This window comes from Odocoileus virginianus, chromosome 11 (genome assembly GCF_023699985.2).
Source record: "Odocoileus virginianus isolate 20LAN1187 ecotype Illinois chromosome 11, Ovbor_1.2, whole genome shotgun sequence".
Taxonomy (NCBI): Eukaryota; Metazoa; Chordata; class Mammalia; order Artiodactyla; family Cervidae; genus Odocoileus; species Odocoileus virginianus.
The window spans coordinates 35,820,822-35,843,156 of record NC_069684.1 but is presented as its reverse complement, the minus strand read 5'-3'; the positions used below and the strand labels follow the sequence as shown (position 1 = coordinate 35,843,156).

At 42.5% G+C, this 22,335-nt stretch overlaps 1 protein-coding gene across 2 annotated transcripts in view; it reads right to left on the bottom strand.

Annotated features, from left to right (window-relative positions):
- UBE4B (ubiquitination factor E4B) overlaps window positions 1-22,335 on the bottom strand; it is a 123,528-nt gene that overhangs the window by 79,983 nt on the left and 21,210 nt on the right. For both annotated transcript variants that reach the window (XM_020889043.2, XM_020889185.2), the window contains exon 2: window positions 3,565-3,751. In XM_020889043.2, the coding sequence (XP_020744702.2) occupies window positions 3,565-3,751 (187 nt within the window). The remainder of the gene's footprint in view (window positions 1-3,564; window positions 3,752-22,335) is intronic.

Genomic DNA, 22,335 nt, shown 5'->3' with positions numbered 1-22,335 from the left:
TTCATGTCCAACTCTTTGCAACTCCACGGACTATATAGCCCACCAGTTTCCTCTATCTATTGAATTCTCCAGACAAGAATGCTGGAGTGGGTTGCCATTCCCTTCTCCAGGGGATCTTCCCTAGTCAGGGATTGAGCCCAGATCTCCTCCACTGCAGGTTGATTTTTTACCATCTGAGCCACCAGGGATGCCCATTTTAAGCTTAAGCAACTAGGAAAAAAAATGAGTTATCATTTACTGAGATAGGGTTCTAGGAAAAAATAAGATGTAAGGAAATATCACGAACTTGATTTTGAATGTGTTAACTGTGAGACATGTATCAGATGAACTTCAGACTGAAGTTCAAAGAACAGGCCTGAGCTGGAGGTACCAACTTCGTCAGATTAGAAATACTAATCAAACCCAGGAAACTGGATAAAATTAGTAAGAGAATAAGCATAGAGATGGCGAGGAGAAGAGGTTGAATATTGAGCCCTTGAATCCTGACCTTTAGAAGCTTGGGAAATGAAAAAGACTCATACAAAGAACTAAGAAGGAACAGGTGGAGACAGGATGAAAATCAGGAGCGTAATGCTCTGAAACTGAAGAGACAGTGTTTCAAGGAGAAGAAGGCCAAAGCCACGTGGAATGGAGCTGACAGGTCAGACCAGACGGTGACTCAGAGTTGACCACAGGAGGCCGCACCTGATGGGACTCAACTCAGCAAGGTGCAAGGACAGAAAGAGGAGACTAAGGATAGGCAACTCACTCTAAAGTTCTGTTGTGAAGGGGTGCAGAGAAGTGGGGTGGAAGTCAGCAGGGGATATGAAATCAAGAGAGTTCTTTTTTATTTACTCCCATGATGGGAGAAGGAACAGCATGTATGATGGCTGTTTAAACAAAAATAAAAGGTTTCCACTTGAGATGGAGAACCAGGTGAAACAGGAGAGAAGACAGGAACTGCTGTAGCAGTGGCTCTGGGCAGTGAGAGGAGAGGGGATCCAGGGTACAGACAGCAGCAAGGGCAGGGACAGTTCAACTATGACAAGAACTGGCCGCACATACTGCTTGGCAGTGGAGGCCTGATCGAAGTTGAAGGAGGTAGGTTCCCTTCTGCCTGCATCTGTTCTCTCCACAAAACTGGAAGGTGGGCCACATGGAGAAGAGGTGTTACAGATTAGAGAAGGTATGAAATAGACTGAAACAGACTGAGAGAGTGAACAAGGAAATATAGTACAATTACCCACTAGTATTAAGGGTCCACTTGAGTTTGTGATAATGGCTCTGAAACGAGACTGCTAGTACGGTTTTTCTCTAGTCTTATTTCACAGCAAGAGACCAAGAACAAGAGGGGACTGGGACTTAAGACGAGGATCATACTTTAAGGGAGGAAGAGAGAGTGAAGAGAGAGGCTAGAGAAGGAGTGACAGTAGTGACTGACCATGAAATTTCCACAGAGTGAGGAGGTAAGTAAGGACACGAGGCGGGAGAAACATGAAGAAAGTAAAAAGGTGATGGGTCAATGAACTGTAGCCCTGAGGGAACACTGAGGATTTGGGCACAGAGGGGTGAGCCAAAAACCCGAAGGTGGCAGTCAGAAAGTCACTAAGACTGAAAAATCTGGAGTCTGACCATGGCAGCGAGTGGCTGGAGTCAGAGGGAAGGAAAGGTCGCTGAAGGGGAGGAGCTCAAGAAACAGAGAGGCCAGAGTTCTGGAAGGATCATCCACACGGCTATTGAAATCATCACAAATTAAGACAGAAACAGTGCTGGACAGACAAACAGTGGACATAATGAGTCCTGTGGGTGAGCAGGTTTTGGAATATAAGCCTCAACAAGGGAGGGGAATGGAGAATATTGACAGGTGACACAAGATTCAAACCAATGTGTTTTCAGGGTGGAGGAAGAATGGTCCAGAAGAAGAAATGAGAAAGCAAAGGAGAAAGAGGTCAGATCCAGTAAGCGCACTAAGGGGAAGGGATGCTGACAGAGCATGATTTTGCTGATGACTGGGCACGGGGCTTTCAGAATTTGGGGAAGTGGGGAAGGAAAGGTACATGTGACAAATCACATAAGGATTAGAGACTGGGAGATGAGGCATGAGGACGGGGGAGACGGGGTGGCTGACATGAGCGGGCATAAGGGGCATGCCAAGATTAATCCTGGAGGTCCCAAAGAGACGACCCACTGCAGCAAGGAGCAGCAGGAGCCTGCTGACAGCAGGCAGGGCTCCAAGTCCCCAGGACACTTTGCTGATGCAGTGAAGTTTTTAAGTCCCTCCCCATCCCACGAGCTCTTCCCTGGACACTTTCCAGCATCCCAGGTGGGGTCTGATCATGGTGAGACAAGCAGTGCTGCTGGTGGCACCATAGGAAAAGGCAGAAAAAGGAGAAAACACGATTGGAATCCTGAACCTTTCTCCTAGTAGATCACCACAGCTTCTCCAACCAGGAAACATTTCAGACACAGGCATCGTTTATTACTAACATGTTTTGGCCTGAGCCTCTCTTATTTAATAATCAGCAGATTTACATAGAAGCATTTATATTTGCCTGAGGAGAGGCTTACGATGATGCCTAATGAGAGATATAGTAACAGAAACTCTGCAGATAACTTTTAATCAATAAGTTATCCTAGATCATGAAGATGGATAGTTCTGAGGTGACAGTGCATTAAAGAAGAGCAGAGCGGACAATCAGATATTATATTATTAGATGATACAATGATCAATGCAGGTATCTTAATAACTGCTTTTTCCTACTTAGAATATTAACTATTATAATAATTATAAAGTCACTAATTATTACATTTGATAGAAAAGTTCACTTAGCGAAAAGACAGATATCTTAAAACATACATTTCCCAACAAAGACAACCATGGATATCAACCATGAGCTCATTAATTATAAAGAAATTAACTTCTACAGCAGTTAAACTATCAATGAGACAGTTATAAGACATCATATCAGGTGAACTTACTACGGCTCATTTATATTAATACTTCCGTAGTTAAAGAGTTCAAACTTCTATTCTATTTTATTTTCTTTTTGGCCATATTGCAAAGCTTATGGGATCTTAGTTCCCTGACCAGGTATTGAACCCAGGCCCCCAGCAGCGAGAGCACAGAGTCCTAACCACTGGACTATCAGGGAATTCTCCAGGTGAACTTTACATGCCCCGAAAATTCAGAGAAAAGGTTCTATGACGATACAGAATGAAGACAATGAAATCCATATCAGAGGCATTATTTGACTATTATTTCAATCTTGCATTTGCAGAATATCTTAAAAAAAAAAAAGCATCAACAAAAGTCATAAAATCTGCAGAACCAAATTTAGTCTTAAGCTCCTTGCCATCAAAGACCTAGCCTTGTCTGAAAAAAAGCATGAAAGTTATACAAAACAGTCAGCTTCAACACATCATTATCAAAATATCAAATGAACAGACATTAACAAAACACACTGTAATGACCTTAATCTTGAAACCACTGCTTGCAGGATTTTAAAAAGTTGCTGTTCATTTTATCCTGCTGTGGAAATGTCACAAGTGTAACAGAAAGCTCCCAGGTATGAAGGAGAGGCTTACCTGATGCACCAATGGGGGAGGTAGCGGGGGTCATGTTGTGGACGTTGAGACCAAGGCTCTGGGAGGGGCCTGGAGCTGATGCTGCTATAGGAGGCCCGGGGGGGTTCTCTCGCTGGGGAGAAGTGAGAGGGGTGGTAGGCTGGGAGGTCTGTCCACCAGCAAGTCGTGCAAGGCGCCTCCGTCGGATCTACAATGAGGAGGAAAGAGCATTCTGTGAAAAACAGCAGAAACACAACTCTGCATGAGAATAACAATATTTATGCTGTTAACAACCATACCTGAGCATTAAAAACTAAACATGTCTTGAGAAAAAAGGACCCATTCGAGACAAATGATAACTGTGTAGCAGTATTTTTATAAGTTACCAACTAACTTTTTAAAAATTGCATCTTAATAGCTTTACCACCTGTTTATCAAACCTTCTTGAGTGACACTGTGAATTTACAATAAGCATACTACACTTTTCAACACGTTAAAGCTCCTTGTTATGGTAATAAAATCCACAGACTTGGTAATTTTAAATAGGCAGAATTTTTTTTTTTTTAATATTCTTTTTTTTTTTTCCATTTATTTTTACTAGTTGGAGGCTAATTACTTTACAGCATTGCAGTGGTTTTTGTCATACATTGAAATGAATTAGCCATGGATTTACATGTATTCCCCATCCCGGTCCCCCCTCCCACCTCCCTCTCCACCCCATCCCTCTGGGTCTTCCCAGTGCACCAGGCCCGAGCACTTGTCTCTTGCATCCAACCTGGGCTGGTGATCTGTTTCACCCTAGATATACATGTTTTGATGCTGTTCTCTTGAAACATCCCACCCTCGCCTTCTCCCACAGAGTCCACAAGTCTGTTCTATACATCTGAGTCTCTTTCTTTTTTTGCATATAGGGTTATCGTTACCATCTTTCTAAAGTCCATATATATGTGTTAGTATACTGTAATGGTCTTTATCTTTCTGGCTTACTTCGCTCTGTATAATGGGCTCCAGTTTCATCCATCTCATTAGAACTGATTCAAATGAATTCTTTTTAATGGCTGAGTAATATTCCATGGTGTATATGTACCACAGCTTCCTCATCCATTCGTCTGCTGATGGGCATCTAGGTTGCTTCCATGTCCTGGCTATTATAAACAGTGCTGCGATGAACATTGGGGTGCACGTGTCTCTTTCGGATCTGGTTTCCTCAGTGTGTATGCCTAGAAGTGGTATTGCTGGGTCATATGGCAGATCTATTTCCAGCTTTTTAAGGAATCTCCACACTGTTTTCCATAGTGGCTGTACTAATTTGCATTCCCACCAACAGTGTAAGAGGGTTAAATAGGCAGAATTTAAAACAAATATACACTATGTCTGGCTGAGTCCCTTAGCTGTTCATCTGAAACTGCACAACATTGTTAATTGGCTATATCCCAATGCAAAATAAAAAGTTTAAAGTTTAAAAATAAAATACATATCCAATATAATTTCCTAAAACAATGAGAAAATGACAAAAGTTACATTAAGAGATTTTACTCTCATTTTTAAGAACAAAATGATTAGGTTTAACTTTCAACAGAAATATTATCTATAATTTCCTCCTTACAATTATATCCCAGAGTTATCAAGTGATTACAAATACGTACCACAGAAGCCCAGTGGATCACAGAAATGGTTTTCCCACATTTTGACTGTCATTAATTCATAACTAGGCAATGAACTCTGAGCACCTGCCCTCCCAGGCAGTGGGCATATGTAATAATTATGATAAAGTTTCTGACTCTAAGTGGGCATCAGAGAAGCAAACCAATTAGGCTGCTCACACTCTTTCCATTACGAATAAGGAAGATAAAAAAGTTAAATTACAGCAAACGTTAATAGCGATGGACACTGTCTGAATTAAGAATTTATCACTCATTCTAACATTGGTGGAAATCTGCACCTTCTGTTGTTCAGACAACAGGACTGACTCTTGGCCCCAAAGTTGAGAAGCCCCTCCTATAAATATATCTATCAAGGAATTTATACAAAATCCTGAAGTTGTTTGGTTTTTCAACTATCTCCTTAACTAGATTAAATTCCTTGATGGAAAGAATTACTAACAGAGCTTATTTATTTAAATAAAAACTGATTCTTCTAGTAATGTTCTAAGTACTTTACACCTTGCTGCTTAATCCTCACAATAACCCACTGAAGCAGGTACCTATGTACATTTTGTATATGAGCAAACTGAGGCACAGACAGGTTAGATGTCTTGCCTAACGGGTCAGTGGCAGAGCTGGAATTTGAACTCACTAAAATCTAGCTTTAGTGTCTGTGCTCCTATCACTAAAGCTGGTCATATCTAAGGGTCTCAAAAACACTTTCAGAGGGTCTGTGAAGCCAAACATTAAGACATTCGCCTTTTTCCACTCTCATTCTCCCATGTCAAGTAGAGTTTTCCAGAGGCTACATGACAAATGATGCTGCAGCAAATTAAATAATAAAGTTAATGAGATTCCAGCTATCTTCCATTAAATTAGACATTTAAAAGAATTGTGAAAGTAAAAACAATGTCACTCACTGAATTTGTTCTGGAAAATGTAGTGATTTTCGTACAGTTCAGTTCAATTGCTCAGTCGTCTCTGTCTCTCTGTGACCCCATGGACTGCAGCACGCCAGGCTTCCCTGTCCTTCACCAACTCCTGGAGTTTACTTAAACTCATGTTCATCGGGTCAGTGATGCCATCCAACCATCTCATGCTTCTTCTCCACTGAGTCAGTTCTTTGCATCAGGTAGCCGAAGTATTGGAGCTTCAGCATGTCCTTCCAATGAATATTCAGGACTGATTTCCATTAGGATGGACTGGTTGGATCTCCTTGCTGTCCAAGGGACTCTCAAGAGTCTTCTCCAACAGCACAGTTCAAAAGCATCAATTCTTCCGCACTCAGCTTTCTTTATGGTCCAACTCTCACATCCATACGTGACTACTGGAAAAACCATAGCTTTGACTCAGCAGACCTTTGTCGGCAAAGGAATGCCTCTGCTTTTTAATACACTGTCAAGGTTTGTCATAGCTTTTCTTCCAAGGAACATGTCTTCTAATTTCATGGCTGCAGTCACTGTCTGCAGTGATTTGGGAGCCCAAGAAAATAAAGTCTGTTTCCACTATTTCTCCATCTATGTGCCATGAAGTGATCGGACTGGATGCTATGATCTTAGTTTTTGTATGATGAGTTTTAAGCCAGCTTTTTCACTTTTCCTCTTTCACCTTCATCAACAGGCTCTTTAGTTCTTCGATTTCTGCCATAAGGACGGTGTCAACTGCAATATCTGAGGTTATTGATATTTCTCCCAGCAATCTTGATTTCTGCTTGTGCTTCATCCAGCCCAGCATTTTTCATGATATACTCTGCATATAAGTTAAATAAACAGGGTGACAATATACAGCCTTGACGTACTCCTTTCCCAATTTGGAACCAGTCTGTTGTTCCATGTCCAGTTTTAACTGTTGCTTCTTGACCTGCATACAGATTGCTCAGGAGGCAGGTAAGGTGGTCTGGTATTCCCACCTCCTGAAGAATTTTCCATAATCTGTTGTGAACCACACTGTCAAAGGCTTTAGTGTAGTCAATAAAGCAGAAGTAGATGCTTTTCTGGAACTCTCTTGCTTCTTTGATGATCCAATGGATGTTGGCAACTTGATCTCGGATTCCTCTGTGCCTTTTCTAAATCCAGCTTGAACATCTGGAAGTTCTCAGTTCATGCACTGTTAAAGATAAGCTTGGAGAATTTTGAGCATGTAATTTACAATGTAACTTTGATACCATGTAAAGTTAAGTGCAATTAAGTGGTAATCTGAACATTCTTTGGCATTGCCTTTCTTTGGTATTGGAATGAAAACCAACCTTTTCCAATCCTGAGGCCACTGCTGAGTTTTCCAAATTTGCTGGCATATTGAGTGCAGCACTTTCACAGCATCATCTTTTAGGACTTGAAACCGCTCAGTTGGAATTCCATCACCTCCAGTAGCTTTGTTTGTAGTGATGCCTCCTAAGGCCCACTTGACTTCGCACTCCAGGATGTATGGGCTAGGTGAGTGATCACACCATCGTGGTTATCTGGGTCGTTAAGATCTCTTTTGTACAGTTCTTCTATGTATTCTTGCCATTTTTTCTTAATATCTTCTGCTTCTGTTAGGTCCATACCGTTTCTGTCCTTTATTGTGACCATCTTTGCATGAAATATTCCCTTGGTATCTCTAATTTTCTTGAAGAGATCTCTAGTCTTTCCCATTCTATTGTTTTCCTCTATTTCTTTACATTGATCACTGAGGAAGGCTTTCCTATCCCTCCTTGCCATTCTTTGGAACTCTACATTCAGATGGATATATCTATCCTTTTCTCTTTCGCCTTTAGCTTCTCTTCTTTTCTCAGCTATTTGTAAGCCCTCCTCAAATGACCATTTTGCCTTTTTGCATTTGTTTTTTTGGGGGATGGTCTTGATCACTGCTTCCGGTACAATGTCATGAACCTCTGTCCATAGTTCTTCAGGCACTCTAATCAGATCTAATCCCTTGAATCTGTCACTTCCACTGTATAATCATAAGTGATTTGATTTAGGCATACCTGAATGGTCTAGTGGTTTTCCCTACTTTCTTCAATTTAAGTCTGAATTTTGCAATAGGGAGTTCATGATCTGAGCCACATATGAATGAAACAACAATCACAGAAAACTAACCAAACTGATCACATGGACCGCAGCCTTGTCTAATTCAATGAAACTATGAGCCATGCCGTGTAGGGCCACCCAAAATGGACGGGTCATGGTGGAGAGTTCTGACAAAACGTGGTCCACTGGAGAAGGGAATGGCAAACCACTTCAGTATTCTTGCCTTGAGAATCCCAGGAACAGTATGAAAAGCAAAAAGATATGATACTGAAAGATGAACTCCCAAGGTCAGTAGGTGCTCAATATGCTACTGTAGAAATAACTCCAGAAAGAATGAAGAGATAGTGCCAATGCAGAAACAACCCAGTTGTGGATGTGACTGGTGATGGAAGTAAGGTCCGATGCTATAAAGAACAATATTGCATAGGAACCTGGAATGTTAGGTCCATGAATCAAGGTAAATTGGAAGTGGTCAAACAGGAGATGGCAAGAGTGAACATCGACATTTTAGGAATCAGTGAACGAAAATGGACTGGATTAGGTGAATTTAATTCAGATGACCATTATACCTACTTCTGTGGGTAAGAATCTCATAGAAGAAATGGAGTAACCCTCATAGTCAACAAGAGTCCAAAATGCAGTACTTGGGTGTAATCTCAAAAATGACAGAATGATGTCTGTTCATTTCCAAGGCAAACCATTCAATATCACCGTAATTCAAGTCTATGACCCAACCGCTAATGCCAAAAAAGCTCAAGTTGAATGGTTTTATGATGACTGACAGATCTTCTAGAACCAACACCAAAAAAAGATATCCTTTTCATCATAAGGGACTGGAATGTAAAAGTACGAAGTCAGTTATTTTCATTAAAAACATGTTACTGATATTAACACTGTTGTTGTTTGTTCAGTCACCAAGTCATGTCCAATTCTTTGTGACTCCATGGACTGCAGCATGCCAGGCTTCCTTGTCCTTCACCATCTCCTGGAGTTTGCTCAAATTCATGTCCGTTGAATTGGTAATGCTATCAAATCATCTCAATCTCTGCTGCCCTCTGCCTTCAGTCTTTCCCAGCATCAAGGTCTCTTCCAATGAGTCAGCTCTTCCGATCAGGTGGCCAAAGTACTGGAGCTTCAACTTCAGCATCAGTCATTCCAGTGAATATTCAGCGTTGATTTCCTTTAGGGTCAACTGGTTTATCTCCCTGCTGTCCAAGGGACTCTCAATTCTTCTCCAGCCAACAAATTTAAAGCATCAGTTCTTCAGCACTCAGCCTTCTTTATGATCCAACTCTCAGATCAGTACATGACTACTGGAAAAAACCATAGCTTTGACCATACAAACCTTTGTTGGCAAGTGATATCTCTGCTTTGTAATATGCTATCTAGGTTTGTCAAACTTTCCTTCCAAGGAAAACAAGCTTTCCTTTTGCTTTCATGGCTACAATCACTGTCCAGTGATTTTGCAACCCTAGAAAATAAAATCTGTCACTGCTTCCACTTTTCCCCCTTTTATTTGCCATTGAAGCAATGGGACCGGATGCCATGATCTTAGTGTTTTGAATGCTGAGTTTTAAGCCAGCTTTTTTACTCTCCTCCTACCACCTTTAACAAGAGGCTCTTTAGTTCCTCTTCATTTTCTGCTACTGACATATAATGGCTTTTATTAGTTTTTTAAAGAATTAATAAATACTTTTCTAAATTTCCCAGTTTTCACTTCTGTGAAGTGAAGTGAAAGTCGCTCAGTTATGTCTGACTCTTTGTGACCCCGTGAACTATACAGTCCGTGGATTTCTCCAGGCCGGAAGACTGGAGTGGTTAGCCTTTCTCTTCTCCAGGTACTCTTACCAAACTAATATGGTAAAATACTGATGGATATAAACCACCTAAACAAAAAATCATTGAGAGCCTCAATATTTTCTAAGAGTATAAAGGAGACCTGAGACCAAAATCTTTGAGAATGGTTACACTTCCCTGGCTGCCTCTTGCTCACTTATCTTTATCTCCCTAAAACCTAGCTTGGCATCCAGTCTCCATATGTGTTTACCACCCAGAACTGGACAGGGGAGGGGAAAAGCAGAAGTCATCACCAGTCCTCCAATGAGGACTGGAAGTGGAAGCTGTCATCAGTTCTGTGATGAAAAACTCAGTGATGAAGCACTGGAGTCTGAACTGCAGAGAGCCCAGTGACTAGTGTTACTTGTCAGCAGAAATTTCATTCACGTTAGCTGAAAAAAGTTAATAATCACCAAAGCTTAACCACTGTTTTAAAAGCAGTGATATTCATTCCCACTGAGTTTTCACCCCCCTCAGAACCTATGGTCATCAGTTTACAAAGTTAGCACTTTGAAATAAAACTAAACACGAAAAGGAATTCGAGTTGCCTATCCTACACAGGGCCCTGAAGCAAGAAATGGCAACCCACTCCAGTATTCTTGCCTGGGAAATCCCATGAACAGAGAAGCCTGGCAGGTGGCAGTCCATGAGGTCACAAAGAATCGGACATGACTGAGCACACGCCATGTGCTTTTCTGACATGTTCTGCCGTGTTAACTTCCCAGGAAATGAGGAGAGGATCAGTTTTCTGTTCACTTAGTGCATTAACTGGTAGCGGTATAATATAACTTCTCCCTCTTGGGCAACTTAAAAAAAAAAAATTTGCTTCCGTAATGAAAGGAAACAAATCAAGAGTCACTTCTATACTAGTGAAGGTCAAAGAAAAATTAGCCTCTAGGGCTTTAATGAATATGACCCCTGCATGAAAATAAAAGTCACTTAGTTGTGTCCGACTCTTAGTGACCCCATGGACAGTCCACAGAATTCTCCAGGCCAGAATACTGGAGTAGGTAGCCTTTCCCTTCTCCAGGGGATCTTTCCAACCCAGGGATGGAACCCAGATTTCCCGCATTGCAGTCAGATTCTTTACCAGCTGAGCCACAAGGGAAGCCCATGACCCCTGTAAGAAAGTAAAAAAAAAAAAAAAAAGTAGAAATTATTATTATTATTTGGCCACACCACACAGTTTGTAGGAACTTAGTTCCCTGACCAGGGATCGAACCCATGCTCTCAGAAGTAAAAAGCATGGAGTCCTAAACAATGGCCCACCAGGGAATTCCCTATAAATTACTTATTACTGTGATTAGATCTACCCAAAGTTATCTTTTCAACATCTGTGTCTTGCTAACATGAAATTAAATTGTAGTTATATACATGTTTAAAGTTGGTTGCCTAGCAACAATAATTGTACATCCAGTTTAACAGAAATAAAAAGATATATTTGTCTTAAAAATAAAAAGAAAGAAAAACTTCAAGAAACTAACAAAGTTGTTCTCTCATGAACACTTCACTGGAGTGGATGGGGGGAGGTGGACCAGGAAACACCCCTGCCCCAAACTGTTTCCAACCCAGTGAGCAAGCCAGAGAGACAGTGTCTGTGTTCAGCTTCCCTTCATCTCCTCAACCCTAACTATTTACCACCAAGTCCTGCTCCTTCCACATGAGTCCACCCTCTGTTCTCAGCTCCTCTGCCACCATCTTCTCCAGGCCACCACCCTCTCTTACCAGGACCTCTGCAAAAGCTTCTTAATGGATCCACCTGGGTCCAATCTGGCCTGGTGGGCAACAGTTAACCAGATTGCAAAGAGTCACACAGGACTAAGAAACTGAGCATGCACACAAACACTTTCAAAGCTTTGTGCAGGCTAAGTCACTTCAGTTGCATCCAACTCTCTGTGACCCTATGGACTGTAAGCCTGCCAGGCTCCTCTGTCAAAAGGATTCTCCAGGCAAGAATACTAGAGTGGGTTGCCATTCTCTTCTCCAGGGGAATCTTCTCGACCCGGAGATCGAACCCGAGTCTCTTGTCTCCTGCACTGGTAGGTGAGTTCTTTACCACCAGCACCACGTGGGAAGCCAGTCAAAGCTTTAGATTTCGGAAATGCAAATTAAAAGCACTCCAGGCTAACACCTCACACTCACCTTAGGATGGCTACTATCAAACCAAAAAAACATTAAACAACAACTGTGAGCAAGGGTGTAGAGGGATTGGAGCACTTGCACACTGTTGGTAGGAAAGTAAAATGGTGCAGCCACTATGGAAAACAGAGGGGCAGTTCCTTAAATTAAAAATCGAATTATCATATAGTCCAGTAATTCCACTTGTAGGTATATACCCAAAAGACCTGAAAGCAGGACTCAAACAGGTATTTGTGTACCCATATTCATAGCAGAATTATTTGCAAAAGGTAGAAGCGACCCAAGTGTTATCAACAGATAAAAAAGATAAATAAAATGTGGTCTACACATAAATGGATTGTCATTTAGCTTTTAAAAGGAAGGAAATTCTGACACATGCTGCAACATGGATGAGCCCTGAAGATGTTATGTTGAGTGAAATAAGCCAGTCATACTGAACCTGGAATAAAACCCAGATCCTTACCATGTGCTTACAGAGTGCTCCTCTGGGGTCATGGTGTCCCACTCTGGCCCTCGGACAGTTCCTAGATCACCTTAGCTCTACCTTGCCTCTTGTTGTTGTTGTTTAGTTGCTCTGTCTGACTCTTTTCTGACCTCATGGACTGTAGCCTGCCAGGCTTCTCAGTCCACGGGATTTTCCAGGCAAGAATACTGGAACGCGTTGCCATTTCCATTTCTACTGTCTTGCCTCTGGCCACTCCCTAATTCCTTTATTCTAGGAGCACTTTCCCTAATTCTTGACCCACCTGGCTCTTTCTCTTCCTTCCATTCTCAGCTTAAATGTCACCTCCTGGAGGACTTCCTTGACCATCCTATCGCGCACAGCCCTCCCCACCACATTCATTTCATATTCTGGTCACATCTTTCTAGCAACCTTCACAGTCCATAAATATCTTGTTTATTTCTTGTTCACTGTCTTAACTTTCCTAGTAGAAGAGAAGCTCCATAAGAAAATCATGTCTACTTGTTCACCACTGTATCCCCAGCAGTGAGCACAGTGCCAGGCACCTGTGTTAGTTGCTCAGTTGTGTCTGACTCTTTGTAGCCTGCCAGGCTTCTCTGTCCATGGAATTCTCCAGGCCAGAATACTGGAGTGGGCAGCCATTCCCTTCTCCAGGGGATCTTCCCGACCCAGGGATCAAACCTGGGTCTTCTGCAATGCAAGCAGATTCTTTACCATCTGAGCTACCAGGGAAGTCCCTGACACATAACATGTCTTTATACCCAGAACGAAGGGAAAAATAATACACAGAGTGAAGTGAGTACTGAAGCCACACACAAGAATGTTTCACTGAATATCCAAAGCCCAGACAGTGTTTCAGACTTCTGATATTGACTCCTCTTCAGATACTCCTCAATCAACCTCATTCATCAAATACCCCAATAAACAGAACAGTCCCTGCTCTCGTGGAGCTCAGATTCTAGCAGTAGTCCAAAGGACAACAGTCAAATGGACAAAAAGGATGCCAAGTGGTTATGAGCACCATTAGAGAAAAATAAAGCAGAGGAGGGTCAGTCAGGCACGCTGGGGAGAGGGCAACATAATTTTTACACAAGGTGGATTGAGAAGCCTCTCTGATAAAGGGGGACACATGAAAACACCTGAAGGGAGAAAGCAAGCCATGTGGGTCTCTGGGAAGTGGGGTGCAACTGTGTGAACCAAGTCCAAGGTCAACAAGGGCAGTGTGGTTACAGCAGAATGAGCAAGGGGAGGAACTGCAGGAGATGAGGTGTCAGGCGGTAAGAGGGGGGCTTTGAGGGCCAATGTAGGAGGACTGGCTGTGGGGAGCCACCAGGGGGTTTTGTGATCAGAGAAAGAACATGATTTGACCTACATTTTAAAATTGCTATTTTGGCTGCTGGGGAGAATAAACTGTAGAGGAGAATGAAAGTAGGCAGAGACTACTCAGGAGGCTACTGGAATAACCTATGGGAAGATGGATGATAACTTGGACTAGGGTGGGTAGCTGTGACAATGATGGCGGGTGGTCAATTAGGGGGTATACTTTGAAAACAGAGTTCAAGCTCACAGGAGGTGGTGATTATACACACTACTGATGGGAGAAATGATGGGGTATATACTGTTTATGTAATAAAGTTTTACCTTTGAAAAAGAATACATGCGGTTTTTGGGGAAAAAAATATAAAGCTATTTTAAATCTGGGTGAAGGGGAGGATAAAACTAGAGGAGGCAAAGATGACACCAAAGTCTTGGGCCCAAGCAATTTATTACATCAGTTTACAAAGTAAAGACAGTAAGAAGAACAGAGGTGGGGAGAGATTAAATAGTTCTTTTAAGACACAAGATTATTAAGCAGGCAGATGGAATTGTCATGAAGATATATAATCTGATGTGTGTGTGGGGCAGAGGACAGGTTAGGATGACAATTGAGAGCTGTCAGCTTCTAGATGGCACACAACACCGTGAGACAGAGTAAGGCCACTAGGTAGAGAGGACAGAGATGAAGAAGTCTGAGGATGAAGCCCTGTAACCCAGCAACAATGGCAGAAAGAGACTAGGGCTAGTTCTCCAAGAGAACTGAGACTGGCTTCCTAGAAACCAATCAGTATTTCAAGAAACAGCGATTACTGATTTGGCAATGAGGTGGTAGCTGAGCACCTCGTCAAGAACAATTCTGATGGAACACTGGGGATGGAAGCTTGACTGGAGAGGGTCCAAGGACGTGGAGACAGGAAGCACAGACTTCTGAGGATTTTTACTATTAAGGAAAGAGTGAATAGGGACTTCCCTGGTGGTCCAGTGGTTAAGACTGTGTTTCCACTACAGGGGGACATGGGTTCTATCCCTAGTTGGGGAACTAAGACCCACAGGCCACATGGCACTGCCAAAAAAAAAAAAAAAGTAGCTAGATGGGGGTTGGGGGAAGCAGATGAGGGAAAGTAGAGTCTAGAGGGGTTTCTGCTTGTGTGTTTTCAAGGACGGCAGAGAGTACAGCCTGACTCCCACTGATAGAAAATACGGTGACACGGGACAGCAGTGACAACAGCAGACATGATGGCAGGAGCTCACACACACCGTCCTCTGGGTGCCAGCCTTTTCTCAGTGGAAGGGAAATATGACCATTGGCTGAGAGTGAGAGAGAGGAGTCAGGGGTTTAAAGAGAGAAGGTATCAAGTAGCCATCTAGAAGAGAGAAGAACAACAAACTGAAGAAATAAATGGCAACCCACTACAGTATTCTTGCCTGGAAAATCCCACGGACAGAGGAGCCTGGTGGGCCACAGTCCACAGGGTCACAAAGAGTCAGACACGGCTGAAGACACTTAGCATGCAGAGTCAACGGCTAGGCAACACTAAGCAAGCTCGTGACTGCTGGAGACCAGCGACCGTGGACTCAGAATGAACCCCAGAAGACCATTCGAGACCGCGGTATCTTTGTCTCCAGCCACAAACAGCTTTGTGGGGTGAAGCAGGCGGAGAGCTGAATTTAACCCCAAGTGGGGTCTTGCCAGGCAGGCAGGTTAGAGGGAGGTAGGAACAGAGGAACTGAGTGATGACAGTGAAGAGTCCTCCCTGATGAAGAGGAGTGTGGACGTGCACGGGGGAAGGCGCGTGGGCTGCAGATCCCAGGGCAGCTGCCTTTAAGACACGGTAAGAAAAGTGACTTAGGGACTTCCCTGGTGGTCCAGTGGTTAAGAATCTGCCTTCCATTGCAGGAGATGTGGATTTGATCCCTGACTGGGGAACTGAGATCCCAGATGCCGTGGGGCAACCAAGCCTAGGAGTCATAACTACTGAGCCAGTGTGCCACCTGGGAAGGCCCTGGCATAGAGTGCTGCTGCTAAGTCGTGTCAGTTGTGTCTGACTCTGTGCAACCCCACAGATAGCAGCCCACCAGGCTCCTCCGTCCCTGGGATTTTCCAGGGAAGAGTACTGGACTGGGTCGCCACTGCCTTCTCCTGGGCACATAGTGGGTACCCTTTAAATATCTGGTGACTTAATGAAAGCATAAATGAAATACATTAGAAAATGCATTGCACATGAAACTTACTATTATTGGAATAATAACATTGCCTCTGAAAAAGCACACACACACACAGCTTTTAGAAAAATCACAAAGCCATTTTAAATCTGGGTGCCAAGTTCAGCCTGCGAAGTTAAATTCAGATGTTCTCCTCAGCGTTATAAACATAGCACAAATGTCCTGACTCACTGCAATAAGGGCTTGAAGGAAGTTTTCCAAAGAAGAAAGATTTCCGCTGTGCTGCCTTCCCCATTCCCTCCCCAGTACCATTCCACAAACACAGGTTTAAAAAAAAAGAAGAATGAAGACTTTGTGAAATAGCCTGTGGATTATAAAGGGAGAGAGGGGAGTGGAAGAAGGAGAAGGGGCAGGTCCACCCATGACATGAGCTGGAAAATGATTGGCAGAACCTGTCCGTACTTCCCATCTTAAAGACCTGCTGGGGAGCAAAGAAACAGCCATGCCGGGGCAGTGCTCTGGGCGGCCACACAGCAACACTCTCATTAGGAGACAAAGCCCTTCAGTGGATTGGCCACCTTCCACCATGGTGGTGGCTCTGAACTGGTTTAGCAACCTGAGGACCCTGAGAATATCTGAACTGGAGGCTCCCTCCTAAAGAATGGCTTTGAGCAATCACAGGTATGAAAGCCTATCTAATTAATCTATTAAGAGATGTGACCTCACTTTTATCACAAGAAGAACACATGAGACACAAACTAAAAATAGTACCACACATCAAAATATTATTAAGCGTCTATCTCTTTGCTTACTCTACTTTATATATAAGCACACAAGACTGGTATAATCTCTCTAAAGTAAGACTTTTGCTTAAAAAGAATTGCTTTCCTAGATGTCACAGACAGAAAAAACCCAAAAGCATAAAAAGGAACTTCCAATTCCTCAACTTGTGTCCCAAACCACAACTCAAACCCAAACATACTGATCATGAAAGTTCATTCCTGGTTTTTCTTGTCCTGACTGTTTCAGTTCTTATTTCACAAATGACATTAAAATAGAGGTTTCCCAGGAATTCCTTGGTGGGCCAATGGGTAGGACTCAGTACTTTCACTGCTGAGGGCCAGGGTTCCACTTCAGGATGCCTGGGGTTCTATCCCTGGTCGAGGAACTAAGATCACGCAAGCCACACGGCATAGCCAAAAAAAAAAAAAGAGAGAGAGAGAAACAATAATAAAGTTTTTAAAGGATAAAAAAGGTAAAATAAATAGAGGTTTCCCTAGAACTGTTTCTGACGCAGTATTTCCTACCCTCACGGTTCTGATTAACTAAAAATAGACTCAAAACAGCCTCTGTTCAAAACAGCGAGGGCCACAGTGGTGACATGAGGCAGAAGCTAAGACAGGATGGGCCAAATTGTTCCTCCTATTTATAGCATCTGTGTTGGGGAAAACTAAGTCCAAAAGGCATTGTTTTTAATTTAGCAAACAGTCATTCTACAAAAGCATCTTACTTTTACAAAGTATTACATTCTAAAATACTAAATTTCAACATAAAGAAAAACACTTTCAAATATTTAGTCTTCCAGATGGCATCCTTCTAGAGATATCTTTTGATTATTGTAGTCTTTTTTTTCAATATCTGGTCATGTCTAAAACTTATAAAATGCTATGACAATTTCACTATATTCCTTGGGCTTCCCTGGTGGCTGAGATGGTAAAGTGTCTGCCTGCAATGAAGGAGACCCAGGTTTGATCCCTAGGTTGGGAGGATTCCCTGGAGAAGGGAATGGAAACCCATTCCAGTATTCTTGCCTGGAGAATCCCATGGACAGAGGAGCCTGGGGGGCTATAGTCCACAGGGTCAAAAAGAGTTGGGCATGACTTAGCAACTTTCACATCTACACACCTAAACCCAACAATATATCTCAAAATAAATACATTCAAATCTGAACACCATAGCTCTGTGAGCTAAAGCTCACAAGTTTTTTTAACATTCTCACTTAAAGCTCCAAAAGTCTCGTCATTTAAATCCCCCTATCTTAAAGGATATGTTAAACTCAATCTACTACTGTCACAGGATGCCAAAAATATGAAAAAACACTTTTTCTTTAAACCTTAACATTATAGAATAAGTGACTTAATTTCTCCTTCAAAGATTTTCAACTGGAAAAAAAAAATTTCAACTGAACACCAGTTAAATGTGTCCTTCCTTTTCAATACAACCCTATCAACTCCTCTCCTACAGAGCAGAAGTGAACACATTACTCAGACAGTAAAGTTTTCTAGGTTCAGTTCAGTTCAGTTGCTCAGTCGTGTCCGACTATTTGCGACCCTATGAATCGCAGCACGCCAGGCCTCCATGTCCATCACCAACTCCCGGAGTTTACTCAAACTCATGTCCATCGAGTCGGTGACGCCATCCAGCCATCTCATCCTCTGTCATCCCCTTCTCCTCCTGCCCCCTAACTTTAGGAGAATGTTACAAACTCTAAGAAAAAAACCTAATATTAACAGGATTAACAATTACCAAACCCTGATGATGTGCCAGATGCTGGTTCTAAGGGCTTCATGCATATAAATTTAGTTCAAAATCCAAAGAGATGGTACCTTATTTTCCCATTTTACAAATGAGAAAACTGAACAAAGAGAGGTTACATGACCTGCTCAAGGTCATATAGCTAGAAAACGAAAGGATAGATAGTCTAATTCCAGATCCCATTGATCTTTAGAGAAGAAAATCCCCTCTGAAGTTTCAGGCACTTGCAAATGGAGGCATTCTTACTCCTGATGATACTGTGCTGTTTATCTATGACTAGTTATGAATAAATGGATTTATGTGTAGGATGTTGATACCACAGGTACAGTATTTATATTCTAACAATATTAGTATATGAATAAACTCCCTCTTTGATGAGTTTATATTTTGAAATAAAGAATATTTTGGACTTCCCTTGTGGTCCAGTGGCCAGGAACCTACCTGTCAATGCAGGGGACATGGGTTTCGATCCCTGGTCCAGGAAAGAAAACTCCACATGCCTCAGGGCAACTAAGCCCGTGTGTAAGAACTACTGAGGCCTGTGTGCCTAGAGCCTGTGCTCTCCAACAAGAGAAGGCATCACAATGAGAAGTCTGCACACAACTAGAGAGTACCCCCCACCTGCAGCAACTAGAAAAAGCCTGCACAGTAATGAAGATCCAGCACAGCAAAAAATAAAATTTAAAAATATTTCCACTTCCTGGTTTATAATATATAGCGTATCAATAAATAAAATGGAAAAATGACACTTTATGAACATTATCTTGTCCCTCAAATTCAGTCCTTTGCTGGTTTATTAAGTGCTTACTTTGCACCAACCACTGAAGCAGGCACTAAAGGTAAGACAATATTGGAGTCATAAGCTCCTCCCTTAAGGATTTCCAGATCCACCGGGGAAAGACATAGAAGAAAATCAACAATTATGACACAGCAAAATAAGGTCTGCACAAGACACGAGGGTAGAAAAAACACAAACAAGGGGACTTCAACTCAGTCTGGGACATCCGTTATCACTTCATATGGAGGTTACACATACACACAGACATATATAATACATACATACATACATACATACATACAGGGCTTAGTCATGCTCTATCTTTAAAAGAAAACATTCACTTCAAATGTTCCACTCTTAAAAGAAGGTATATTTCTATGTTTACATGTAGTTGACCACAATATTTTTTAACAGAGTTGAAAAAGCAGGTTGCAAAAGGTCATACACTATAATTCCATTGGGTGTACTTACATTGTATTAGATACTAGTGCAAGTTACACATAAATGAAAATGACAGTGATAAATAAAAATTTCTATTTTTTCCTGTCTTTCTTCTCCTTTCACACAATTTCTGATGAAGAGAAGGAAACTATTATTATTTCCTGCTATGTCTATAAAGTCTGAAAACATTCAGATGGAAGTGCTGCTCTGCTCCAAACTGTCCTTATTCTAAGGACCCAGGATGACAGAATAGCCTCTGCAGGGAACACTCCCACTTGTCAAGGCAGAGGGAGAAGCCAGAAGTGACCTGTTCACTTCTGCTCATATCTCATTGGCCAAAGCAAGTCACATGGCCATGCCTACAGCCAATGGGACTGAGAAACATAACCTTGGATCAGGAAGGGGCAGGGAATATTTTGACAGTATCAAGCCTAGTGGTACAGAGGCTCTTCTGTCTTCAGCCCACACCCTGTCCAGGGGTTAGGTCTCACTTCTGTACTGTGCCTCTTTCTCCTGTGCACACTCTTCTCCAAGATGACTGCCCAGCATCTTCTCTTCTGGTCTTTGCTCACATGCTACCTTCTTGGTGAGGCCTTCCCTCACCACCTCCTTCCTCTCACTTCTGCTTTATGGTTTCCATACTTTCAAACAGTTCAGTCAAAACCAATATGTCTGTTTATGTATATATATTTACATGTACACACGTACACACACACACTCAGAAGTGAATACAGAAAAAGGCAACACCAACAAAATGATGAATCCAGGTGACTCAATCAAACTTTCTGCAGATGTGAACATTTTCAGAATAAAAACTTGAGAGAAAAATTAGACCGACCAGCCTGGGTTGGTTTTCTCTAGACATGCTCAGCTGCACATGTCAGGCATGAAGTTGGAACAGCCAGCGTTGCCTCTGAGTGTGAGGCAGCAAGACAGAGGCAAGGTGAGGCATGTTGTGTACAAGGGGCAGTTATAAGGAAGCACACACCCAGGAAATCCCAGGTTCCAGTTCGGGTTCCAGGTTCCAGTTCCTTCCTGTGATCATCTACCTCTCTGCTCCTGGCTTCAGAAGGAAGAGCCCTGTATCCTTAAAATAAACCCCATCTTTTGCTTAACCTACATAAGCTGTCTATTCCTTATTGTGTGCATGTTTATAAATCTCAATTCCCCAGGGACACAAACAGTAATTGGTACACAGACTATCATCTGGCTTTTTTCATCATTAGGTTTTCAGAATTCAAAATCACTTTGACCAACCACAGTAATGTTATTTCTGAATCAGCCCAAAAGAGTAACTGAAAATCAAGCACACTTCCCTGGTGGTGCATTTACTAAGAATCCACCTGCTAATGCAGGGGACAGGTGCTCAGTCCCTGGTCTGGGAAGATCCAACATGGCACGGAGCAACTAAGCCCATGAGCCACAACTTCTGAGCCCATGAGTGTCCAGAGCCCTGCTCCGCAAAGCCACCACCCTGAGAAGCCCATACACCGCAACTAGAGAGTAGCCCCTGCTCACAGCAACTAGTGAAAGCCCACGGACAGCAACCAAGACCCAGTGCAACTGAAAATAATAAATAAACAATTTTTTTTAAAAAAGAAAGAAAATAAGGCAACATACAAATTCTAAAACCTACAAACATGCTGTGCAAATGACCTGATGAGAGTTTTTTCCTCAGGACAGGAAGGACTCAGCAGGCAAAGGGACAGAGCAGCATCACCAAAGGGGGGGAGGTTTTGTAAGAACACCAGGTGCTTAGGGGAATTCTGAGATGTCTGATAAGCATGAGTGTGCATGGCCACAGCAAGATATGAGGCAGGAAGGACAGGCTGGGGCAAGCACATGGCAAGCTCCAAATTCCATCCTAAGACTGAACTTTTTCATGAAGGCAAAAAAGACATTTTGACCGGGTGACTGGGTCAGATTGATCTTTTAAAACACATCACTGCAGGGAACTTCCCTGATGGTCCAGTGGCTAAGACTCCATGCGCCCAATGAAGGGGCCCGGGGTTCAATCCCTGGTTGGGGAACTAGACCCTACATGTTGCAACTAAAAATCCCATGTGCAGCAACTAAGACCATGTGCAGTCAAATAAGTAAATAATAAAATTAAACACATCACTCTAGCTACCATGTGAAGAATGGACTGAGGTGGGACAAAGCAATTGCAGGCAAGGGGGACATGGGCAGGGACAGTTACAGGGACATTTAATGTGTACAATCGACAGAACTGGGTCATTATTTGGGAAATGAGGGGTGAGGAAGGGTGGAGAGTCTAGATTTCAGGCCAGGATACTTAAGTGGATGGTAAATTCATAAACTGAGAATACAGAGCAAAGAGTTTTCAAGAAGGAGAGAGGAGTTATAAACTAACTACTGAGCTTCCCTTGTGGCTCAGCTGGTGAAGAATCCGCCTGCAACTCGGGAGACCTGGGTTCGATACCTGGGTTGGGAAGATCCCCTGGAGAA